Source organism: Meleagris gallopavo, chromosome 2 (assembly GCF_905368555.1).
Source record: "Meleagris gallopavo chromosome 2, MGAL_WU_HG_1.1, whole genome shotgun sequence".
In the NCBI taxonomy this organism is placed as follows: Eukaryota; Metazoa; Chordata; class Aves; order Galliformes; family Phasianidae; genus Meleagris; species Meleagris gallopavo.
Window position 1 is genome coordinate 47,182,564 of NC_139405.1, and position 21,700 is coordinate 47,204,263.

Sequence of the window (21,700 nt, forward strand, 5' to 3'; positions counted from 1 at the left end):
TCTCACCCACAGGACATTAATGTGTGTATCCTTGAAAACTACCCTGAATGTTCCAATCCCAGGTTATTTTATATCATACCCTATTTCTGTGGACAGCATCCAAGATGCAGGTAAATAAATATATGAGGTATCCCAATCTGCTCAGCAATATCCATTGACAGTATTTTGTCAAAAATTGGTGATTGGAGGCAGTAGTTATTTGAAGTACAGTAGAAAACTGAGTACAGTGTGATGATGCATGTGATAACTGCATGTGTGAATGTATTTTTTAATATGAAGGGTAATGTACAAACGTAGTATTGTCCTTTTTATTTGATTTCACTCCTGAATAATGTATCAAATCTGGATGTAATCATCTGGGTTTTTCTCTTCTGAGTTGGTAGTGACCTCACATACTTGTTTTACCTGTGCCTTAACTTAATACCTACTTATTAGCTCTGCTCAGATGCTGAGACCAGATCTATATCGTAGGAATTCCAGGTTTCCATGTAATAAATAGGGATCATGCTTAAAATTATGTAAAGTGTAACCTTCTACCACTGTAATTGAACTTATTCATGTTTGATGTGTCTATTTATGCCATTCACGTGTTGCTATATTATTGATGTAGTATAGTAAACTTTTTTTTGTAGTATAGTAAACTTTTATGCAATATGTGAACAATTCCTTCCCAAGAAGAAATACCTTCTTGTTTTGAAATGCTTTTATATTGTTGAACACAGCAAATTCCTTATTAACCTTGTTCAACTTCAAGGTATTATATTTATTGATTGCCACCATTTCTCCATAATAGGAAGAACTGTGGATATTTCCAAAAATTTATTATAGAAGCCATATTTTCTTTAGGCAGTTATAACAAATTCTAATGTGTTCATTCTTTTGTCTTTAAGTATCTTTACAAACAGGTTTTTTTTTTTAGGTATTTTCACTTCATTTGCTTACATTTGCTTACATTTGCATATTTAACTTGAGTTTCTAAGGTAATTGTGTATTTAAACACCCATTCTCTTCCCCCTTTTTTTTTTAATCTTTATTCCTCTCCCGCCTCTAATTTCATACAGGGAACCTGGTGAATGGGCCCTTGAAAGAGCAAAGCTGAACGTTAATGAAAACTTCCTGCTTGTAGGGATTCTGGAGGAGTTGGAGGATGTGCTGCTTTTATTAGAAAGATTCTTACCTCATTATTTCAAGGATGTTCTTAGCATCTACAAAAACCCAGGTAACTTTTACCTTTAAAAACATAACATTCACACAAATGTTGGCAAAATCTGGAGGATCACTGGAAGGTAAATTTTTCTTTCTTATGTAGTCAGTGAAGAGATTTATATTCCTTTTAGAGAGCAGATTTGATTGATGGGATAGGGTATATATTCTACATTTATTCTTAATGTCATGGAGTGGTTTTCATTCCCAGGCAATCACTTAGTGTTCAGTAATCTTGCCACGTGCCCCAAAGCCTCACAATTATCTCTAGAGTGGCTTTTTCTTCTTTTAATTCTGACATATTCAGCTCTCAAACAAGTGTCAAGTCTCAAGATGTCAGCAATATCTACATAAGGAAGCCTAGAAGAAATGGGTTGGGAGCTGAACACTGGGGATACTTAAATAGCAGAATATTTATTTGCCCTCAACCTTGACTGAGTTGCTGTGATTTTAACCAACTATGGTGAAATAATTCTTCACTTAAACAGAAATTAGATGAAGTACCAATAATAATGTATGCCTACAGTACACTGAGTAGAAAGCACAGTCAGAAATAAAGAGTTCAGTGAACTTCAGTAGAGAAATGAAAACAGAAGCACTTAATCAGCATCTTAACTTACACCCCAGCATCAATCTGAAGGCATTCTCTTGTTATGTTCAGTCCATTCCTTCCACTGCTTATTTTTTGTTCCGCCTCTCTAGTGAACAGTTTTGTATCCTATGCTTAAATCAAGAAATAAGGTGCTTCTGTGGAGCTGTGCATATCATTTTGGCAGAACTGGTCTGCTGCTTGCATTCAATTGGGCTGTTAATATGGTATGAACCAAGAAGGGGTAAAAGTTGCTTCTTGCACGGTGACTGTTGCATTCATGTCAATTGAAATGCCTACAGCCACTGAAAGGTATGTTTTGTACTAATTTGTATATTAAAAAACATATGAATCAAACACTGAATTTTGTTTGTAATGCATGAAGCTTATCACTGGCTTTTGATTGAGAGCAGCTGTAATAGCAATCAGTTGTTTTGAAAAAATGAAAGACTTCAGTGCGTGACTGTCGCCCAGTCCCTCCTTCTGGGATGCATCTTTGAAAGTTTTGTATTAAGCAGTGTACAATTATTAAAGAGAAAGAATGGCATTCTCTTTTCTTTTGAATTTTAAAATAACAAGACCTATATTTTTAGCATGTGGAAGTCTTCCTTGCGTTTTTTTCTGTGCAGATGCTAGGCCAGAAGGAGGTAGAGAATCAACAGAAGGATGCTTTCCAGAGTCAGCAGATTTTTCTATGGGAATATATACAGTTTTTCAGCTGTTCTATGCAGCACAGATTTTCACTTCTCTTCCATTTTGGGAAGCTAAAAACAGCTTGCTGGGGCTTAATTTTTCACCAGGGTGCCATTGAAATTGTGAAATGTGAAATAAGCAGTCTCCGAGAATGAATAAGTGCTGGACAGTCTTTTTTCTCTCTGTGCATATTGCAGTATCTCTGGGAGATTTGATCCCACATTTCAGGGCAGCAATTTCCTCTTCTCTGGGCTTTCATGCATGAGACCAATACTGTATGAAGATTTATCCCTTTCCTTCAGTATTCCTCATGTGGATTAAAGTTGAATTGGTTTTTACCATTCACTGAGTAAGACTGAGGAATAGAATAGAAGCAGCGTCTTTGTGTTAACTCTGCTTTTTTCATACATGCAAAGATCTTTATTTTAAATCATTATTATTTTCAGATTATTTCAGAGTTGGTGCAAATGCTTGCAAAAGACTTAACAGAATCAGTCAAAAAAAAAAAAAAAAAAAAAATACAAGCGCTATGTAAGAAATGCTACTTAGTTCTTTTCAGTGCACCTTAGACCTGATCTGCAACACCCTCTGCTGTTGCATCATGAAGTGCTCGGAGGAAGGGAGGAAGGGATGCTATTGTCCAGCCCAGCTGCATGGTGACCCCACAAAGCAGCAGATAAATCAGGCTAAACCCAACTTTCTTGTCACAACTAACACTTGCAGATTAGTTATATAAAATATACCTTTGTCTACTAAACTGCTGCTTTATCTGAGATACTGTTATGGCAGTCTTTCTTCTCTTTGTATGAAAAAGGCAATGCTTTTCCAGAACTTACTTTTTATCAGATGAACATGCTAAGATGAAAAAAATACAGGAGAGGACCATCTCTGGAAGGTCCTTGCAGTCACTCGCAGGCTAGCGAATCTCTGTACTAGAGCCCACTTGTTATAGATGAGACACATTTAAACATTTGGATTTATAGATCTGCTTCAAAGCAGAAAATAGTTGAAGAAAGGCAGTTTCCATCCAATACTGCTTTCATGGATTATGTGCAAAGTAAAGTGAAGTATAAAATTGGTGGTTGCTGTCTCACCAATATCATACTCTAAAAAAAATAAAGAGCACCTGCTTCCCACTGTAGATAGTGAAATACTGGATGTACTCAAGTCCATAAAACTATGAGTGCTGCACAGTGTGACCTTTGGATACTTCTGTAGTTGCGCTTGTAAAGCATTCAAGAGACAGCTGTGGGAGTTTGGGGTTAAGTTCCTTTTTCTTTCCAAAGTTGGGACCCTTCTCCTTATTACAGTTGCTTTGGGTGGGCACCAGCTCACTACTGCTCTCATCCATGCAAACTTGCTATTGTCAGGAGCCCTCAGTGTAGACTGGAGATACTACAAATCAGGAAATACCGAAGCTTACTTTTTCTCATCTCTATTTTTTTATTTTAACTATGCAAACCTTATTAAAGTGTCTTCTGTCTCCTTTTTGTCAGCAGCAGAATTTATCATCTGACAGCAGTTAAGAACATTTATTAAAAATTTCTTGCTCACTGTCCTCCAAGCAAGAAAACAAAGCCCAGAGCCTTTTTACTGTCAAATATACTTCACAGCTATTGTTCTGAAGTAAAGGACCGATAAAACTGTGACTCTATTGATCAGATAGATAGCAGAGTATTGCAGCAAAGAAATGTAAGTGCAGCTGTCTGCCTGTGTATAATGGCAGAGATAACTGTTAAATGTAATGTGACTTAAGTGCATTTGTTGGTGACACCAGTGATGTATTCCATTATGTTTTGTGTAAGCTGACAAGAGGAGACTGTGAAAGAAGGTAGGAATTTCAGTGTCTGAGGACACAAGAAGAATAATTTCCTTCATTGCATTAATAAAATGTTGCCCTGAGGAAATCCAGTTGCTGAATATTTTGACATGTGTTTTATAACAGTATGCAACACTGTGAAAGCTTTTGTTGTGATGAAACTTAAAATGGAACCTTTTAATCTTGTAGCACTCTTTAGTGCTATAGGGTTCCTATTTCTTTTTCCTTTTCTACTCTCCTTGATATTAGGTGTCTTGTTAATGTTGATGTCAAAATCAAGCTGTTCTTGTAGTGGTTGTCTTGTCCAAAGTAGTAAACATCTTCTAGCTTGATAGCGACAACAGCTTTTGACAAGACATCAAAAGTGGGGGAGGATAGTGAGATAAATAGGTCGGTAACTTTGTTTATTATGTTTCTTTGCTATCATGCTAAAAGTTGCTCAATGTTCTGCCTTTCTTTTCTTTTTCACCAGCACTGTAGCAGGGAGGGTCCAATTGCAGAACCTTGGATTAATTTTACTTCAGAATTTGAAAGTATTTCTTTGCAATGTGAGTGGCCTGAAATAGTTACGGAGTAACTTTACGTGCAGAATCTCTCCTTACTCTCAGGAGCACAACTGAAGGAAAAATAACTGGTCAGACTTATTCATTTTTGCAGGTTATACCTCACTTCCATGGCATAGCTGATAGTCAGAAAGAGAAGAAAGATTGAAAGAAATCTTACAGAAGGAGACAGTGCTTCTTATGCAGTGTCTGTGAACAGCCGTCATCTTATATTCTGCCTTTGTTCAGTACAAAATGAAATGAAATTAAGAAAAAATTAGAACAAGCGATCTGCAGCTTCTAAGTTCTGCCTTCTTCTAATGAGCCATATTTGCTGGAGAGGGCAGAACTGGGAATGCTGAGTGGAAAGAAAAGTAGAAATTTTCTCATCTCTTATGCATAAATGCGCAATCTTTCTCTCACCTAGAAACACTTTGCTCCTGATGTGAGAGGAAAAACAACTTGGATGAGATCAAATTTAAATTCTCCAATTCTTTGGATCATTTCTTTGCTTCTCTTGCTTTCTTAAAACAGAACTTGGGAAAATTTGAAATCTTCAGAGACTTCTTTTGCCTTTCCCTGTAAAAAAGCTTTCTGCTTTCCCTAAAATTATTTGGGAGCAAGTCTCAAGAGCAGTCACTCTGTGTGAAAGTTTTCTGTAGAAAAGGAAAGTTCTGAACTGTGTGTGGAAGTAAAATATGAAATTGGCCTCAAGAAATAGCTAATTGTATAATGCTTTGGTGGCAGATTCCCATCCATTACGTGCAATAGTTGTATATGTGGCTTAAAGAGTTTTGTCCAGAAGGTGGTGTAATCTCCCTGCTTTTTTCAGACTTTGAGGGAAGCTGAACACTGTGCCAATGGTAATAGCACATGTAAGTTTACATTCTGTCTGAGTAGTGTTTTCTTCTTTATCTCCCAACATCCTGTTCTGAAAATACAAATAGGAATATGAACAGGCTATCTGTGTTTTCAATCTCTGAACTTTCAAAATTATCCAGAAGAATGCTTTAAAACAATGAGTATGTGAGAACAGGCAGTTTATGCAGAGTGTTTAATTATGTTATTATTTACTGTATTATGAAACAAATTCCCTTTTCTTTGTGTGCAAGCAAGATGGGGAAGGGAAGGAGTAACAGCACATAACCCCAGAGGAAGTTTATTTGCCATTTTGTCAATAGCACCTTGGACAGTCTGCACAAAAACTGTGCTCCTTGGCCTGTTTTATAAAGCTGAAGGTAGTGTCAAATATGTTACGTAACTCTTCAGCCATGAAAATAAGTTTTAGAGTGAAGGGATAAAAACAAGCTGTCTGATCTTGAGATGCCTTGAAGTTAGTGAATGCAGCAATCAGCGATAAGGAAAATCAGTGATAAGGAAAATCAGTGGAAACACTCTTTCCAGTTCCATAGTAGGAAAATATGTTGTTTTCTGACTTTCAGAGGATTCAAATCCCTTTGTGAATAAACCAAGCTGTTTTATGAATAGGAACTCTTGGAAAGAATTGAGTACTTCTGAGCTTTCTCATGACTTTCTTTTACAAGAGAGCCTCTAGATCTTTTGGAGATTCATCTCAGACTCTTAGCTTCTCTATGGCAAGTACTGCGGAAAAGATTGGCAGCTCATAATAGCTGTGGTTTTTTTGTTCTGCTCAGAAAGGTGTGGCAATCACAGGACATGCATGTATTACACAGGAAACAGAACTGTGGCACTGAAAGATTTATGCAGGATAGTTTAAATCTCAATTTTCAGTTGCGAGCAACACTGAAGATGTAGCAAGAGAATTTGGTAAGCCCACAGAGAACTTGTAGGTATCCTAAGATCAAGTCTACTTTATTTACTGTTCCCTGCAAACATGTTCTTATTGGATTAGAGATGGTCCATGTGTGTGTGGTTATGCAGCAGAACATCTAGCAAGGTTGAATGTGGCTCTGGGCAGCCTGGTCTAGTGGTTGGTGACCCTGCCCTGCAGGGGTGTTGAAACTAGATGATCCTTGAGGTCCTTTCGAACCCAAGCCATTCTGTGATTTGCCTATAATTGCATCATCTCACCCAAAATGAATGATGCCTTTTGAGAAAAAGAGTGAAGTACCTGTGAGACTGACATGACTAGGGCTCTCATCCAGGGTAAATTTGCTCCGTGAGTTTACAGTACAGGGATCTGTAAAATATGGGTCCATCTGCCAAAATTATTGCTATGGTTCTCCTTTCTCCTGAAGGGAGGATGTAATGGAAGGTGAAGTCCCTGTTTCCTTGGATCATCTTCTGAAAAACCTCAATCAAATGTTGCATTTCTGGTAAAGTTTCTGGTCATGTAAACTCATAGAAGCTGTGACAATGTACGAGGTATTGTAGAGATATGCTAAGTGTTACATAGAATTATAGAAATTTTCCTTTTTACTGGGGGGGGGTGGGGCTACAATACATGTTAGCTTGCATTAATACTGCTAGCTTGGGCACTAAGTTTAGTTCTAGTAGAAAAGGATTTCTTTGAGAGGCTGCATCCTTTTTTTTTTCTTTTTTTTTTTCCTTCCCCATACTTGTGATTGTTAGTTAGTTCTCTCTGGAAACTCTGTTTCTTTGACATTGTCTTCCCTTGATATACAGACCTCACTGGATGCTGTTTGCTGCTGCTGTTTGAACATGTGGTTCTTTATGAACCTTTGCAGAGACCAAGCCTATACATTTCTGATTTGTGTTCGGAACTCCAGCTTGTGCTTTGCAGTCTGCAACATTGTTCCTCTCCATCACCTTTTTCATAATGGTTATCAGTTGGCAAAGCCAGAAGTCAGATGCTTTATTTTTTTAATACTCTTGTCATAGTCTCTCCACCATGAACAGAGTTTTCTCTGTTAAATTTTCTGTATAATACATTCACACTTCTAGTATTCTGAAGGCAAGACCACTATCAGCTTCATCTTCATTGTGTAGTGCATTTCCAAAAGACTTCAGCCTCCAGATTCTGCATTTTGTTCTACATCTTCATGATTCTTGCATTGTTTCAATTTCTCTTTATCAGATCTATTGATGGGCTGTCTGGTTTTGCATTAAACCGACACAGATGTAATTTCATACTTTCTTGAAGTAAAAACAAAACGTATTTGTGGTCTTAATCACAAGGGGTGAGTCAGCCAAACCCTTGCATCCCATATGCCAAGAATTCATGTGCATTCTCTTGTGTCAGGAGATAATTTTGAAGGGTTGATGCTGGTGTCTTATAAGAAACTGTAACGTTTATCTAATGAGCATATCAGTCACTAAAGATGTTAAGGATTTGTAACAGTGCTCCTGCTATTCATCCAAGGTTAATTCCCTGATGCATCTTTGCAATGTTTCCTTCCTTGAGTATAAAGAAATGAAAAATGCATGGGCAAGCAGCATTGTTACAGCTCTGGTACAGAGGGAATGCTGCATTCACATACAGCATTAGGAATGTCTTGTAAATAGTCCAAGGTCACTGATGACAGAATGACAGAATTTTTTTTATGACTGACAATTAAAGCTTGCAGTGATGGTTCATTCCTTCTTCACTAACTTATAAATAAAATCATAGTGCTATTTTAATCAATAAAATTCCACTTACACCTCTTTTATTATGTATGCTTTAAAGTAACATTTACATAAAAAATGATAATAGTAACACTACACAAATGGCTTCTTTAACAACTTTGACCTCTCTTCAGACAGCATAAGGCATAGTAGACAGGGCGGATGGCTGAATTTCAGTTAATGGGCCTGCTTCAGCTCCAGGAAGTTTTCACAGGTCTTCATTTCACCTGTTTGGTAACAACCAAGCTCCCTGAGGTGGAATATGAAGAACTCATGTTAGTAATGTATCTTTGTAACAACTCAGAATTTGGCATGAATATGACTCTGCGCCACAATACATGTTCAGGGGCAGTGTTTGGAGATAAATGTGTTCAACTGAAAATTGAGCATATCTGACAAGAAGGAAACAGCAACAGTGTGGGACAGACCTGAGCTGACTATTCAGTCTGCTTTCAGAAGCATAATCCTTTCAGTGTTCAAAGTAGGCTGTTGTAATTTACCTCTCAAACTAATCATAAGACCTGTCCATTGTAACAGCAATAGAATAGGTTATATGTTAAATTGATTGTTCTCATCCCCAAGACATCTTGTAAGAGCAGTGTGAGTAGCATCAGAAAGTATCTGTGGTGGTTCTGAAATGTCATAGAAAGTATTAGAGGTAAAGTAAACATGAAAAAGAAAATTAATAAATTTAATTAGCAAGATTTTGCCTGTTTTTGTTTTTGTTTTTTGTTTTTTGTTTTTTGTTTTTGTTTTTTTACAGTGAAGATGAGTAGCCATTCCTAGAGAATTATGTTGGGCTTTCACATAAACATAGCAATTTATAATCAGGTTTTACAGTGATAAAAATGATTTGCTATAATAATTAAAATGAGGAAAACATGAAAGAGCATGAATTCTGATAGTGAAATTATAGGGAGGCTCTTTCTTGCATACAGCTTGCTAAAGGCATTAAAGCTAATACCAAAACTTATTTTCAGCCATGTCTGAACAAAAAGATCTGAGATGGGAAGGAAGACACTGGGTACTGGGGGAGTTGACAATCAGGCACACTCAAGGGAGAAAATGCTATGATTGAAAAGGTCACCGTTCTTACCTATCCTGTTGGTAAAGCAGATTGAAGTCTTAGTATAAAGAGATTTGGAACAAATCAATAGATGATACTAAGTGTCAAGTGCCTGCTGAGTTGTGAGATGTGACCCCTTCCCCACCTGTGTCCTGTGCATCTCTAAAGAGATTAATTACTCTAGAGGTCACAATGGGAGTCCTACAGTCATCTGAAGACCTCTAAGCCTCCTTAAGACTTCTGTAATTGCTATTAGGGGAAAAAAAAAAAAAAAAAAAAAAAAGAAAGAAAAGAAAAAAGAGAAAAAAGAAATAGTTATTGGTCCTTAGTTACAAAGTTATAGGAATTAAAAGTAAGGAAATGTGTTAGCAGAGCAGCTCTCAGCTGCTACACGTTTCTTTTGGTCTGTCTCCCAGCCATCACTCCTGAGGGGATAATCTGCTCACTTGAGCATAACTTCACACCATTCCAGAGCCCCATTGCTGAAGGCTTTCTTGGAGTTTATGTTCCCAACTTCCTTTCTCAGCTGGAATTTCCCAGCCTTTTTGACCTGCCCCTCTTGAAAATTTACTTTCCAAGAAGCTGTACAAGAGAAGAGGCTTTTACTAAACATGGCTTGAAGGATTCCATTTTGGAATCCTCTTGGAGCTGAATCACAAATTTATAAATGTAGTAGCAAAGAGCATCTTTGAGAGAGGGAAGATGAGACTACTGCTCTCTGGTCTCATCTTCCCTCTCTCACTCCTTTCTTCTGAATTGTGATCTTATTGTATTTAATTAGTGTGCTATTTCCAGTTGGGCTGCTTTTTTCTATCTGCAATTTTTGCTCAATGGTTACTGCACTTTAAAAATCTCATCAGCTATATTGTAAGAATAGAAGGTAGTTAACATTACTCTAAGGGCTGCAATGATGATCTGAACAGCTACTGGTGAAAGAATCCCATTTAACTATAATAAGAAATGGGACTCTTAGACATTTGAGAAAAGTCAGTATGACTCTTTTTAGAGATTTGAAGATCAGCTAGTTCCTTGAAGGAGTCACCAAGTACATGGATATGAGATGGTACAAGTTTGATTTTCAGCAGGATCTCTATCCAAAACCTGTTCAGAAGTGTAAGTTGTTCAGGTATTATTAGAAAAAAAACAAATGTTCCTGAAAGTAAATTTAGTTAAACTGATAGGCATTAATTGTTCGGTAGCCTCCCCTTACTTCAAAAAGAGTGGAGTCCTGCAGAAATTCTGCTAAAGTCCGGGATAAATTTTCACTTAAAAGATGAGAATGAGGTGACAGAGGTCACTGCCAATATGAAATTGCCAGGAAGCAACAAGAACAGCCCGGAAGTATTTCAGTATTTGTAACAAAGTAAGTAGTGTATTAAAATTCAGCTTATATGCCGTTCAGGGAGTCTGACCTCAGCACTCAGGCTGCAGTCCACTCATCTGCTGGGTCATGGTTTGCCTTCAGATCTTCAGAAAAGTGCGTAGATTGTCAGATGGCTGGGTGTTGTATTTTTTTTCTGGATATGGAAGCAGTCTCCTACAAATTGCCCTAGCCACTAGACAGCAGCATTTCTAGGGCAAAGAAATCTTTTATGTGAAGGAATATCAAGCCATTTGATGTACTCAATTTATGGCTCCATTTTTCCTGATGGTAGAAAGTAGTGATTTATGATAGATAAGCTGAATTCTGGTTAAGTCCTAAGAACAACTGATGGGAAGACTGTCACATTTGAAGTGTAGCAGAGCAGGGAGCTCATACAGCTGTAGTTCTGATCTGCCTTTAGTTGTAGATATTTCAGGAGCATCTGCTCTAATTTATCAATCCCTTTTCAGGCCCATGTTCAGCGTAGATAAAAGATGTTCAGGATGACAGTGAAGCCTAATAAAGGCAGTTTTCTGTAGAAACATCATTTTCCAGATAGACTTACCAGGGAAAGAAAGAAACTGTTGAGATGGGCTCTGGTTTTCTAGCAGTGAGCAGCAGCTGTTTTGGTAGCAGTAGCAGCAGCTCATATAACAAATGTTTCATGATGAATGCAAACAAAAGCCAGCCCTGAAATTCCAGCTCCACTATGTACACATAAAATATAAAACCAGTTCAAAATAACATAACTACTCAACTTAAGGGATTTTTTCCCCCCTCTAAATAAAATCCATATGAGCATTAGTGTTTGGTCTGCTTGGTTCTCCAGGGCTCACCCAGCAAACAGTTTTATCATATATAGGCTGAGGGCAAAATATGAGCATAAAAACAGACCAATAAGAAAATATTTTAAAAAGAAGTGCACGTGCAAAGAGGTGTGTGGTTTGGGGGGAGGATTTGAAAATACCAAACATGCTTACTCAAATGAAATTACTGCTGATGTTTGTGAGTTGTCTGAATTCACTTGCCTCCAAAATTGGTCTTGGAGGAATTCTTCGTGCACCTCCATGCAATTTGATTTCTGAAGATGACTTGTGGTTTTAAAGGCATCTTCATGTCAGAAGAGTGTTTTGCCCTCTAGCATGAATGGCTTTCCAGGCAGCTAGTGGGAGTATTTCTGGGGAATGCAAGTTGCTGCTGAGTGCATACTCAGGGGAAATGGGGGTACTGAAGAGAAAGAGAAGAATAATAATTGAAGACTCAGGAGAAATAAAAGAGCTATCCAAGGGGCAGTGACTTAAATAGCCATCTTCCTACAATTGCTCCATTATAACAAGTAAACCCAAGCATTTATCCATCCTTTCCAGCTTTGCTGCTTGATGAATGTCTGGAGCAGCATCTGTTGTCTGTCCATGCTCCTGCTCAGTTCTCAGGCCCTGAAATATTCCTTTTTCACAGTTTGCTTTCTCTATGGCTTTCTGTGATTCCTCCATTCCAGCTTCCCTGTTACTATTGGATTAACTTAGCTCTGTGCATCTTCATGAGAAGAAACTTCATGTCCTGCCAGGTCACTGATAAAGCAATATATCCTGATCCTATCTATGCCTTCTGTGGTATGATTCCATTTAACAGCTTTTGTGTAGTGAGAATGTTGAGTAGATAGTTATAGTGGTCTGTCCTATTCCAAAGCTTTTCTCCTAATTGAGTTTTGAAGGGTATACAAAACTGTTGTATTACTGTGCATTGTATCATTGTACTATGATACGTACATACCCCTAAATCATTGTGAGCATTGCATCTTTGGTGCTACAGAACATGCAAATGCAGGGCTTAGAACTAAGAATGCATACTTGACTTGGTCTTTTCCAATCCTGCTTTTTGACTGGTTTGACTCATCTACAAACAGTTTGCTATGTTACTGAATGTCTTGCTTTTCACAGAAGGAAAAGGAGACAAGGAAAGGGATAACAAGCACTGCTGAATCTAGCAAAAAAAGAACAAAGGGAGGTTATTTGTTTGTTTCTATCCATGAAGAAATGATAGGCTATTGGGAACACAATGCATTATGAGGAAAATGTCACTGAGATGAGATTGGTTTAAAAAAAATAATTTTAAAAGCCACAGAAACAGTGGCCTTTTCCCTGTATGTTAGAAGCTAGAGTTCAGTTTTCACACAAACAGTGGTAAAACTGCTTTTCAGTCACTTATTTAAATATTTGCCTTCTACTTTCTTTTTATTTCCTTCACTTTTATTATGCTCTTCAATTTAGCATCCTACTTATTACTTTTTATTTCTGGTCTCTTTTCTCTCTTTCCTCCCAAACTTCTCTATTCTCACAATTACAGATCAGATCACTTTTCTGTGATACATAATAAATATCAGCTGATGTCAGAAGCTGTTTAGGTATCTTAGAAATAAGATTACTGCTTGAATGAAGTATTGGTCACTCACAGTATGTCATTATTTTTGTGGTATTCATACAGCCATGCCTAGACAGTTAAACTCATTTGCGGTACTGGATGGATGTTTCTCTATAAAACTCCTACTGGTTTTTCCTAGACATTCAGGTGAATTTTTCCAGACTGTTAGGTATTCCTGTCCTTCCTCTGATAAGAATGGTCACCTCCCAGTGGCTCTTCTAACCCATCATAAAATTAATGCCTCTTTTTGTAGCTTTTGTATTAAATTAATTAGTTATTTTCAGCTTCTTTTTTATCAATAAAGAGAAATGTTGACTTTATTTTAGGATGAGAGGCCTTGCTCTTTCACCACCTCTATAAAATACTAAAAAAGAGGGTAGCTCAGCTGTAGGTAGACATCTGACTTTGATCAGATGAAGCTCACTTTCAGGGCTTGCAAATAACCACGTAGACATTTCCGGCTTTCCATTGATGTCACTGTCACAGAGCTGTGTGGATTCCCACAGCGTGTGTTGCATTGTGGAAGGATGGCAGGGGCTCAGTAGGCAAGAGGTAAGAATATTTCTCACTTGTCCTGTGCAGTAGTGTAAGTTGAGTGCAGATGGATGCTGTCAGGGAACTTGCATTTAGTAGTGCTTCTAGAAGCAAGAAAGAAGTATGCGTATAAGAACAGTGTATGTTGTGCCTTACTAGTGTTCTTCTTGCCTATCCAATAGATCCACACACCAGTGAGTGCTATTTTGAGGTTTTGGAGGATGGGGGAGGATTGTCTGGGTGGATTTTAGTTTTATTTCTGTTTCATTACAGCACTTTCGTAGTATTTTTTATTGGAGTGTTTCCAACAACAAAGTCTATGTCCTGGTTCCCTCTGTGGCAAACAAATGCAGTAGAAACCCATGATTTCTTTACCAAGAGCCAACCTGACTGATGAAGATCTATTCCAGTAAAATATTGAGAATTCCCTGCATGGAGACAAAAGCAGCTGCTAGAAGAGTGCCTGGAGAGAATGAAATGCAGAAAACGGGAGATCTAAGGAAGGAGTTTGAGCAGTAAAACTGCGAAGGGATTGTGAAGAGGGCACGGCAGGCCGGGCCAACTGGAGCAGGAGACTATGATCAAACAAACTGCTCAGATATTTGGCAGCAAGGTAATTTCACCAGCTGCCTGCTCCATGTTTTTATCTTTTTTTTTTTTTTAAAAAAAAAGCCACACGTCAAGTGTGTCTTTAGTTTTGCCCTGTTTTAACCCGAGTGAAACTCAGGTTTCACTGCTTGAGAAGACATCAGTTTGCTTTCCTGCACTGAATCCTAGTTCATAGGGACTATTGTTTGTCCAGTTTTACATAAAAGTATCAGACAGTAGTGATTTATGTCTTCCTTAGGGCTATTGTTTCAGAATTTCTGGATCTTTCAGGTGGATTTTGTTTGTTTTCTCTGAATTCTTACCTTAAGCATTCCCGATCTGAATTTAGCCCAGTCAGATGTAGTGGTAAGTTCTGAGTGCCAGTTAAATACCATTAAGGACAGAATATAAGATGGAAATCCAGGATGCCAGAGAACGCTTTGAAGAGATCATGGTCTTTCCTGTCTTGAGGTACTTAGTTTAGCCCACAATTCTGTGTTAAACGAATTGATTTTCTTTACAGATCAGATGAGATGCTTAATGCTAGAGAACATACAATCTTTTTAAGTGCAGCGAAACAGATTTCTCTTGTTCAGATTATTTTGTTCATTTAAAAATGGCAGATTGATCTTTCCAGTCAACATGGTGAAAAAGGATGAAATGAGTGCTGTTTGTGTTGAAGCATTTGATAGAAAGACGTTATCCTGAATAGGATCATGATATACATGTATATACATCCTGTTATACTAAGAACAGCTTCTCTGGGACTGCAAACCCCTTTATAGTCGATCATTTCCAGCTCTTATATGCTGAAAATAACAGGTACAAATTGCAGCTTGCACAACTTTGCCTGTTTGGTGCAGCTATGCCAGTGGATGACAGCAGAAAGCCTCCGTCTTCTTAAACACTTGCAAACAGCTTACCAAAATGTCAGCCCTGTTCATCTAGAATTTTTAATAACAGAACAGCAGTGAACTGAAAAGCATGTTTTTCTGTATATTGAATTTCAGTATTTGCTTGGCACTGCCTTCTACTGCTTGTGGAATATGGCTTGTGGTCCCCTGGTAAGTTCCAGTGCTTTTTGCAGTTGTGGAATATATTATTTAGCCTATTTTAAGGACAGACTCAACGGTTGGTGAAAAGTTCTGCTTTGAACTGATGAAAGCTATTTTCCTTGGTGCATGTTTTTGAAAGCTTCTTGTAGAAATCAGTGGCTTGATTTCTTGCTTAATTCAACTGTTCAATTCGCAGGCTGTTTTCTGTTATCCTTTCAAGCCACATCTTGGTGTACATTCCACTTCTTCAACAGATTTTATTTTAACAGAAACAAAAATTTACAGCCTTTGTATCTCATGCACAGAAAGGGAAGAACTCCAAGACCCACACATCTTTACAGAATGTGTGTGCACATGTGAGCAACTCTATGAAGAAAGGGCACTTGATACATTCATATATTTTATTGGCAATTGGAAATGCCAGCCAAACATTTTGGTTTCAAAGTAGTGGCAGAACTTACACAGATTGTCATTAAAATCAAAGGAAGAATCTAGTGCAGTTTTCATAAGTCAGAGCAGTCAGACTGCATAATTGAGGACAAAAGAAGTACAACAAAAGTGTTTTGATAAACAGATGTTGGACACTTTAAAGCATTGAAACTCAGTTTAATTTTTCCCATGATACATAAATAGTCCTTTCACTTCCTTCAGCCTCGTGGTTTTTCATTTCCCACTGTTACTCAGAGCAAATGAAAAAAAAAATGTAGCTATGTTTATGAGGACTCTATATTTGCTCATTTATGGGGTTTTCATTTCTTCAATAAATGCACTTAAGAAAATTAAATGCTCTAGGAATATGCCAGAAATGCTGTCAACCACCGTGACAAGCAGATGGAGGAAATGTTAAGTGAACATGATGTACCTGGGCTGCCGTGTTTGCTCAGAGACTGATGGCCATAGCCACTGGCCATACCGGTGAGGAATGTATTTTTAAGAGAGCTCAGAGTCACAATTTCATATCCCCAGCACATATAGGAAAACTTGGCCTCCATTTAGATGCTGAACTGGAGAGTTTAAAAGTGTTCTGGGACCCACATACTCAATGATTATACACGCATTCATGTCCAACAGAGTGCTGTGCCTATGTCAAAGCATGGGCCTTATGGCCCTTTTGGCATGTGTAAGTGCACGTACACAAGCCAATGTGGTAGGTGCCCCTTCCATATAAACTTAATCCAAGTCTCCTGGAGACAAATTTTTGGGGTTTGGACAGGCCGTGACAAGACTCTCATCATTTTTTTTCCATTGTTTTGGTTGCTATGGAAACCATGAATCTCAGATATCTTTTTAAGTTTGTTTTCCATAGAACTTCATTAAAATAGAAAGAATATGGTGCATTCTACTCTGTTTGCAGATTTTAAAAAGATGATCCTTTATAGTTTTAGGGTTTTCTTTATCTGTTTGGCACAAGTGAAATCTAGGCATTTATTCTTCTATTAAGTTTAACAAATTGAACAGAATTTCATCAATTCAGAATCTAGTAAGGAAGAGAATTTTTATTAGTTTTTAGGAAAAAAATAAAAGATCTGTATTTTCAAGGATTAGCTGTTCAAAATGGCCATTGAAGTGTTAATTGTTTAAATTTTATTTTTAAATTTTATCTTAATTTTATTTAATCTTTTTATTTTTTTCTGTGTTACTTTACTAGATAAATTAGATTTATTTTTAGATAATACTCTTTCTTTTAGGATTAGCCATGAAGTTGAAGAAATCTCTTGTGTTGAACTGCTTTTGTTTTTAAAGTAAAGGAAATATTCCCAGCCAATGCTTTGGAACAGCAATAGTTCAAATCTATGGTATAGGCACATTGGTTATCATTTACTTCTGAATCTTAACTCCTTCAAATTTCTTAAAATATTTATATAATGGGTGTTGGTTTTTTTTAACTACAAATTTCTGCATTTTCATTAATTATTTGTAGCTCTGGTCCCATCCTCTCGAAAAGAATCTGATAGAACCAGAAAAGGTACACAGCGGAAGCCAGAGATGGTCAGAGATGCAATGAATGACTTTCACAGGATCAGAAATTTAATAAAGTGTGACCTCTGATTTTGGAAAAGAGGCAATCAAAGGGAGGATATGCTATGTAGAAACAAACAAAATGAACTGTGCAGAGAGATTGAATGCTGAATTTCTCGGGGAAATCATGATTTCTCAGGGAGATCATGCTTTCTCAGGGAGAATCAATTTTGAAAGAATTTAAATAGGCACAGAAGGTTGAATTATTTTGGTTGTTTTCTTTTTAGCCAACAAATAGCATCGCCTTCAGAGGTTGGTGACTTAACCACTTCCCTGGGCAGCCTGTTTCAGCTCCTGACCACTCCTTCAGAGAATAAGTTTTTCATAATATCCAGCCTGAACTTCCCCTGTGGTGCAACTTGAGGCCATTCCCTCTAGTTCTATCACTGGCTGTGTGGGAGAAGAGGCAAACCCTCACCTTGCCATAACCACAGGTAGTTGTTATAAAGTCTCCCATGAGCCTCCTCTTCTGCAGACTAAATAATCCCAGTTCCCTCAGCCACTCCTCATAAGACCTGTGCTCCAGGCCCCTCAGCAGCTTTGTTGCCCTTCTTTGGACACACTTCCAAGGCCTCAATGTCTTTCTTGTAGTGAGGGACCCAAAACTGAACACAGTACTCGAGGTGCAGCCTCACCAGAGCTGAGTATACGGAGACCATTGCTTCCATTCTCCTGCTGGCAACACTGTTTCTGGTACAAACCAGGATGCCATTGGCCTTCCTAGCCACCTGGGTTCATATTCAGCCAAGCCTCAACCAACACCCCTAGTCCGTTTCTTCCACACAGTCTTCCAGCAGCTCCAAGTCTGTAGTATTGCCTGAGATTGCTGCAGCCAAAATGCAGGACCTGGCACTTCGTCTTACTAAACTTCATCCCACTGGCCTCAGCCTAGCGATCCAGCCTGTCCTGATCCTTCTGTAGGACATTTCCTATCCTCAGGCAAATTGACATTTCCTCCCAACTTGGTATCATCTGCAAACTTACTGAGAGTGCACTCAGTTCCCTCATCCAAATAGTCAATGAAGATGTTAAACAGGACGGGCCCCAATACTAGCTCCTAGCAAAAAGCACTGGTTTCTAGTCACCAGCTGATTTCAGTTCCATTCACCACCACTGTCTGGGCCCAGCTCTCCAGCTGGTTCTTTCCCCAGCAAGGAGTGTATCTGTCCAAGCCACAGGCATGCCAGGAGAATACTATGGGAGACAGTGTCGAAGACTTGGCTGAAATCTAGGTAGGCTACATCAACAGTCTTTCCCTTATATATCAGGCAGGTCACTCAATCATAGAAGGAGATCAGGTTGGTCAAGCAGGACCTGCCTTTCATGAACCCGTGCTAGCTGGGTGTGATACCCCTTGGTTGTCCCCCCACACATGGCTCATAACCTCACTCAAGACAATTTGTGAAATCCAGTAGGAACTCAGGTCAGTGTGAATTCCTCAGATAGCTAAATGCTTGATTTGTTCATCTCTGAGACTCTTTGCTAGGTGCATGGAGATTTCTGCTGTCTTTTTATGAGGATGCTCGCCCTTCACACGAGTGTGGGCAAGCACAGAGGGAGAGTGGTTTGCTTTAGGGCTTCCTGAAAAAAAGAGAGATGCATTGTTGTTTCTTGTTTGTAATAACCCCAGGGGACCCAAAGACCTTGGCAACCTCATAGCTTTAGCCCTGCTGAAACATTTCACTTTGCCTTCTAGTCTGAGAGATAGGGAGTCAAGACATTCCCTCCTTGGGAAAGGCATGGAGTGAATTGCATTAGCCACACTAGGAGATTACTCTTCTCTCTCAGGACCTTCAGTTAATGTAATTCCCCTTATTTTCAGTTTTTTCTCTTGCTGAAACCAGTCTGCCTGTGTTAAACAACGGACCCTTTTCCTCGGTTTTGGCCAGAGGAGGAAGCTTTTGTCCCGATACCCTGGCAGCTGGCAGCTGGCCAAGGCAGGCGGGCTGTGGGCCAGGAGGGGGGTGAACTTGAAAGGAACAGTGTGTTGTTTCTGCTCTTGTAGCATTCTTCTTTTTTCGCTAGTGCTTCAGCCCCTGGCTGCCTGCAGTTGCTCATTATACACAAAAGAACCTAAGGGGAGAAGAGAGAATTTTCTCTTGACCTTCTTTAGCTTTTAATAATAAGATGTAAAGCAGTTTTCAGGGCTTGGAGTTTTCTGTGTAAAGACATAGGCGAAAATCTTAGAGCGAGTAACTTTCTCACATGGGACAAGAGAACTGATACCTTCTTTTTTTCTGCATTTTAATAGCCGTTTTCATTATGGTAACGTTTCTCTTCCTGCCCTATTATACTACATAAGTACTGGCTTTATCTTGGTAATGCTTGAATTTTTTTACTGGGCACATTACTTGTGTTCTGATTAGTATGTGTATTTTTGTTCTATTTTTTTCATTTCAATAATTATTCTAATACAAAGCAATAAACAGTAATATCTCTGAACAAGGCAGATGGGAAGGGGCAGCACTTAAAATTAATTTGTAAGATCATTTGCTCAAACTTCTATTTTAACCTATTGTTGTTTCACATTCCTTCAGGGCTTTATATTGCAGGGTGGTGACCATTGGACTTTGAAGAGCCAATGACTGGAATTGATAGTAAATGAGGTGTTAAAACATCTTCCTAAAGTGACATAAATTTAGGTGTCTCAGAGGGCCTGACAAAAAGGTTTTCACAATGTGGAAGCTGAGACATACAAAACTGTAATGTACAGCTGTGAAAAGCTTAAATGAACCATTGGATCGTTTAGCTTGGCTGCTTCTTTGCTACCGGCCACAAAATTTCTTCTACTTCTGCACAGAGATCAATAACTTGAGTGGGTTAAGTCAGTTGGTTCTCACATAAAATATCAAGTGATAGCAAATCAACAGATTTCTTTTTTAATTTTTTTCTAGTGAGTAATCACCTTTTCCATTAAAACTCTGGCTTTAGCTACCAACTCTTCAGTATCTGTAGTTTTCTTACCATTAAAGTATGTGGGTGCTGTAAACAAGTCACTTCTCGATATATTATTTGGTGAACAGCTGAACAGAGCTGACCAAATGTATCTTCTTTCTCTAACGTGTTCTTTCCAACCCTGATATTCATTCTGAGGCTCTTCTTGTATCCTGTCTGATTTAGGATGTGGTTACAAAGCTGAATGCTATAAGCCAGGGTTGCACTCATCAATACTATATATGGAAATAAAGACACCTCCACGTCACTCGATCCCATGTAGACATTGTAAACTTGCACTGCATGCCTCTTCTACAGCTTCTCTTTTGCAAACACAAATCACAGGTAGCACTCCATAGTGACTCAAAGCACAAAGATGAGATGCCTGCTCGAGGTTCTTAAATCCCAGGCTGTATTCCTAGTTGCAGATTTTCTGCACAGCATATCTATGGTGTAGCTTTTCCTGCTCCAGAGCACAGCTCAAGTTTGTCACTACAGCTTTCTCTTCCTTCTGAAAAAGAAAAAAAGAAAAAACAGAAATAATGATAGTATCTGCCTAACTTATCTCTGTTCACAAGTGATCTGTACGAATCTATTTTTAAATTGTGGTTTTGTCAGATGATCAGGTTGACTGGATCCATTCAGTAATACTTGTACAGACATAAAAGATACATTAGAAATTTCATATGAACTGCAAACCTAGCAATTCTCTCAGCAACTTGAACTAGAGAATCCTGGCATTTCCTCTGCAGATGACTTTGGTTTTGGCACCTCCAACTCTGTCTCGTTCAGTTCACAAGTTGCTAAACAGCAGTAAAAGTACCTGACCACATTCTCATACCATTGGGGTTAATTTTCAGCTTTTTTTTTCTTTTCTACGTTAGCTTATCTTAACTGGGAATGCAACGCATAAATTGCAGCAAATAAAAGGAGTCTCTTAGAAGATCCTGTGGAGATTTGTTATCTGATCATGTGTGCGATACAGCACGTTTCCTGGCTTGAGCAGCACCAGAGGCAGTGCATTATACTGGCAAGTTAGCTGAGATGTCTCATGCAGCTGGAAATCTCCATTGTTGCATCCACAGCTTTGAACTAGTGGAGACAAAAGCATGATACTGTGAAAAGTTTCCAAGAGGAAAGTTGGAAACGGCTTGATGAATACTTCCTGGCTGGAGAAGAGACCTCAGAGAGTGGTAGCTGTTTAAAAAGTATGGAGATAGATATATATTTGTGTTTCTGAATGTGCTGTAAAGCAAGTGTTTCATAATGGTGAAATAATGCCTTTAAAAGCTTAAGTAGTATTTCAGAGCACTGTTGGATATGTA

General features: G+C 38.4%; 1 protein-coding gene across 2 annotated transcripts in view; it reads left to right on the forward strand.

Moving 5' to 3' along the window:
• The window catches only part of UST (uronyl 2-sulfotransferase), a 158,511-nt gene that overhangs the window by 121,986 nt on the left and 14,825 nt on the right, over positions 1-21,700 (forward strand). For both annotated transcript variants that reach the window (XM_010707216.4, XM_085217005.1), the window contains exons 6-7: positions 13-110; positions 1,062-1,219. In XM_010707216.4, the coding sequence (XP_010705518.4) occupies positions 13-110; positions 1,062-1,219 (256 nt within the window). The remainder of the gene's footprint in view (positions 1-12; positions 111-1,061; positions 1,220-21,700) is intronic.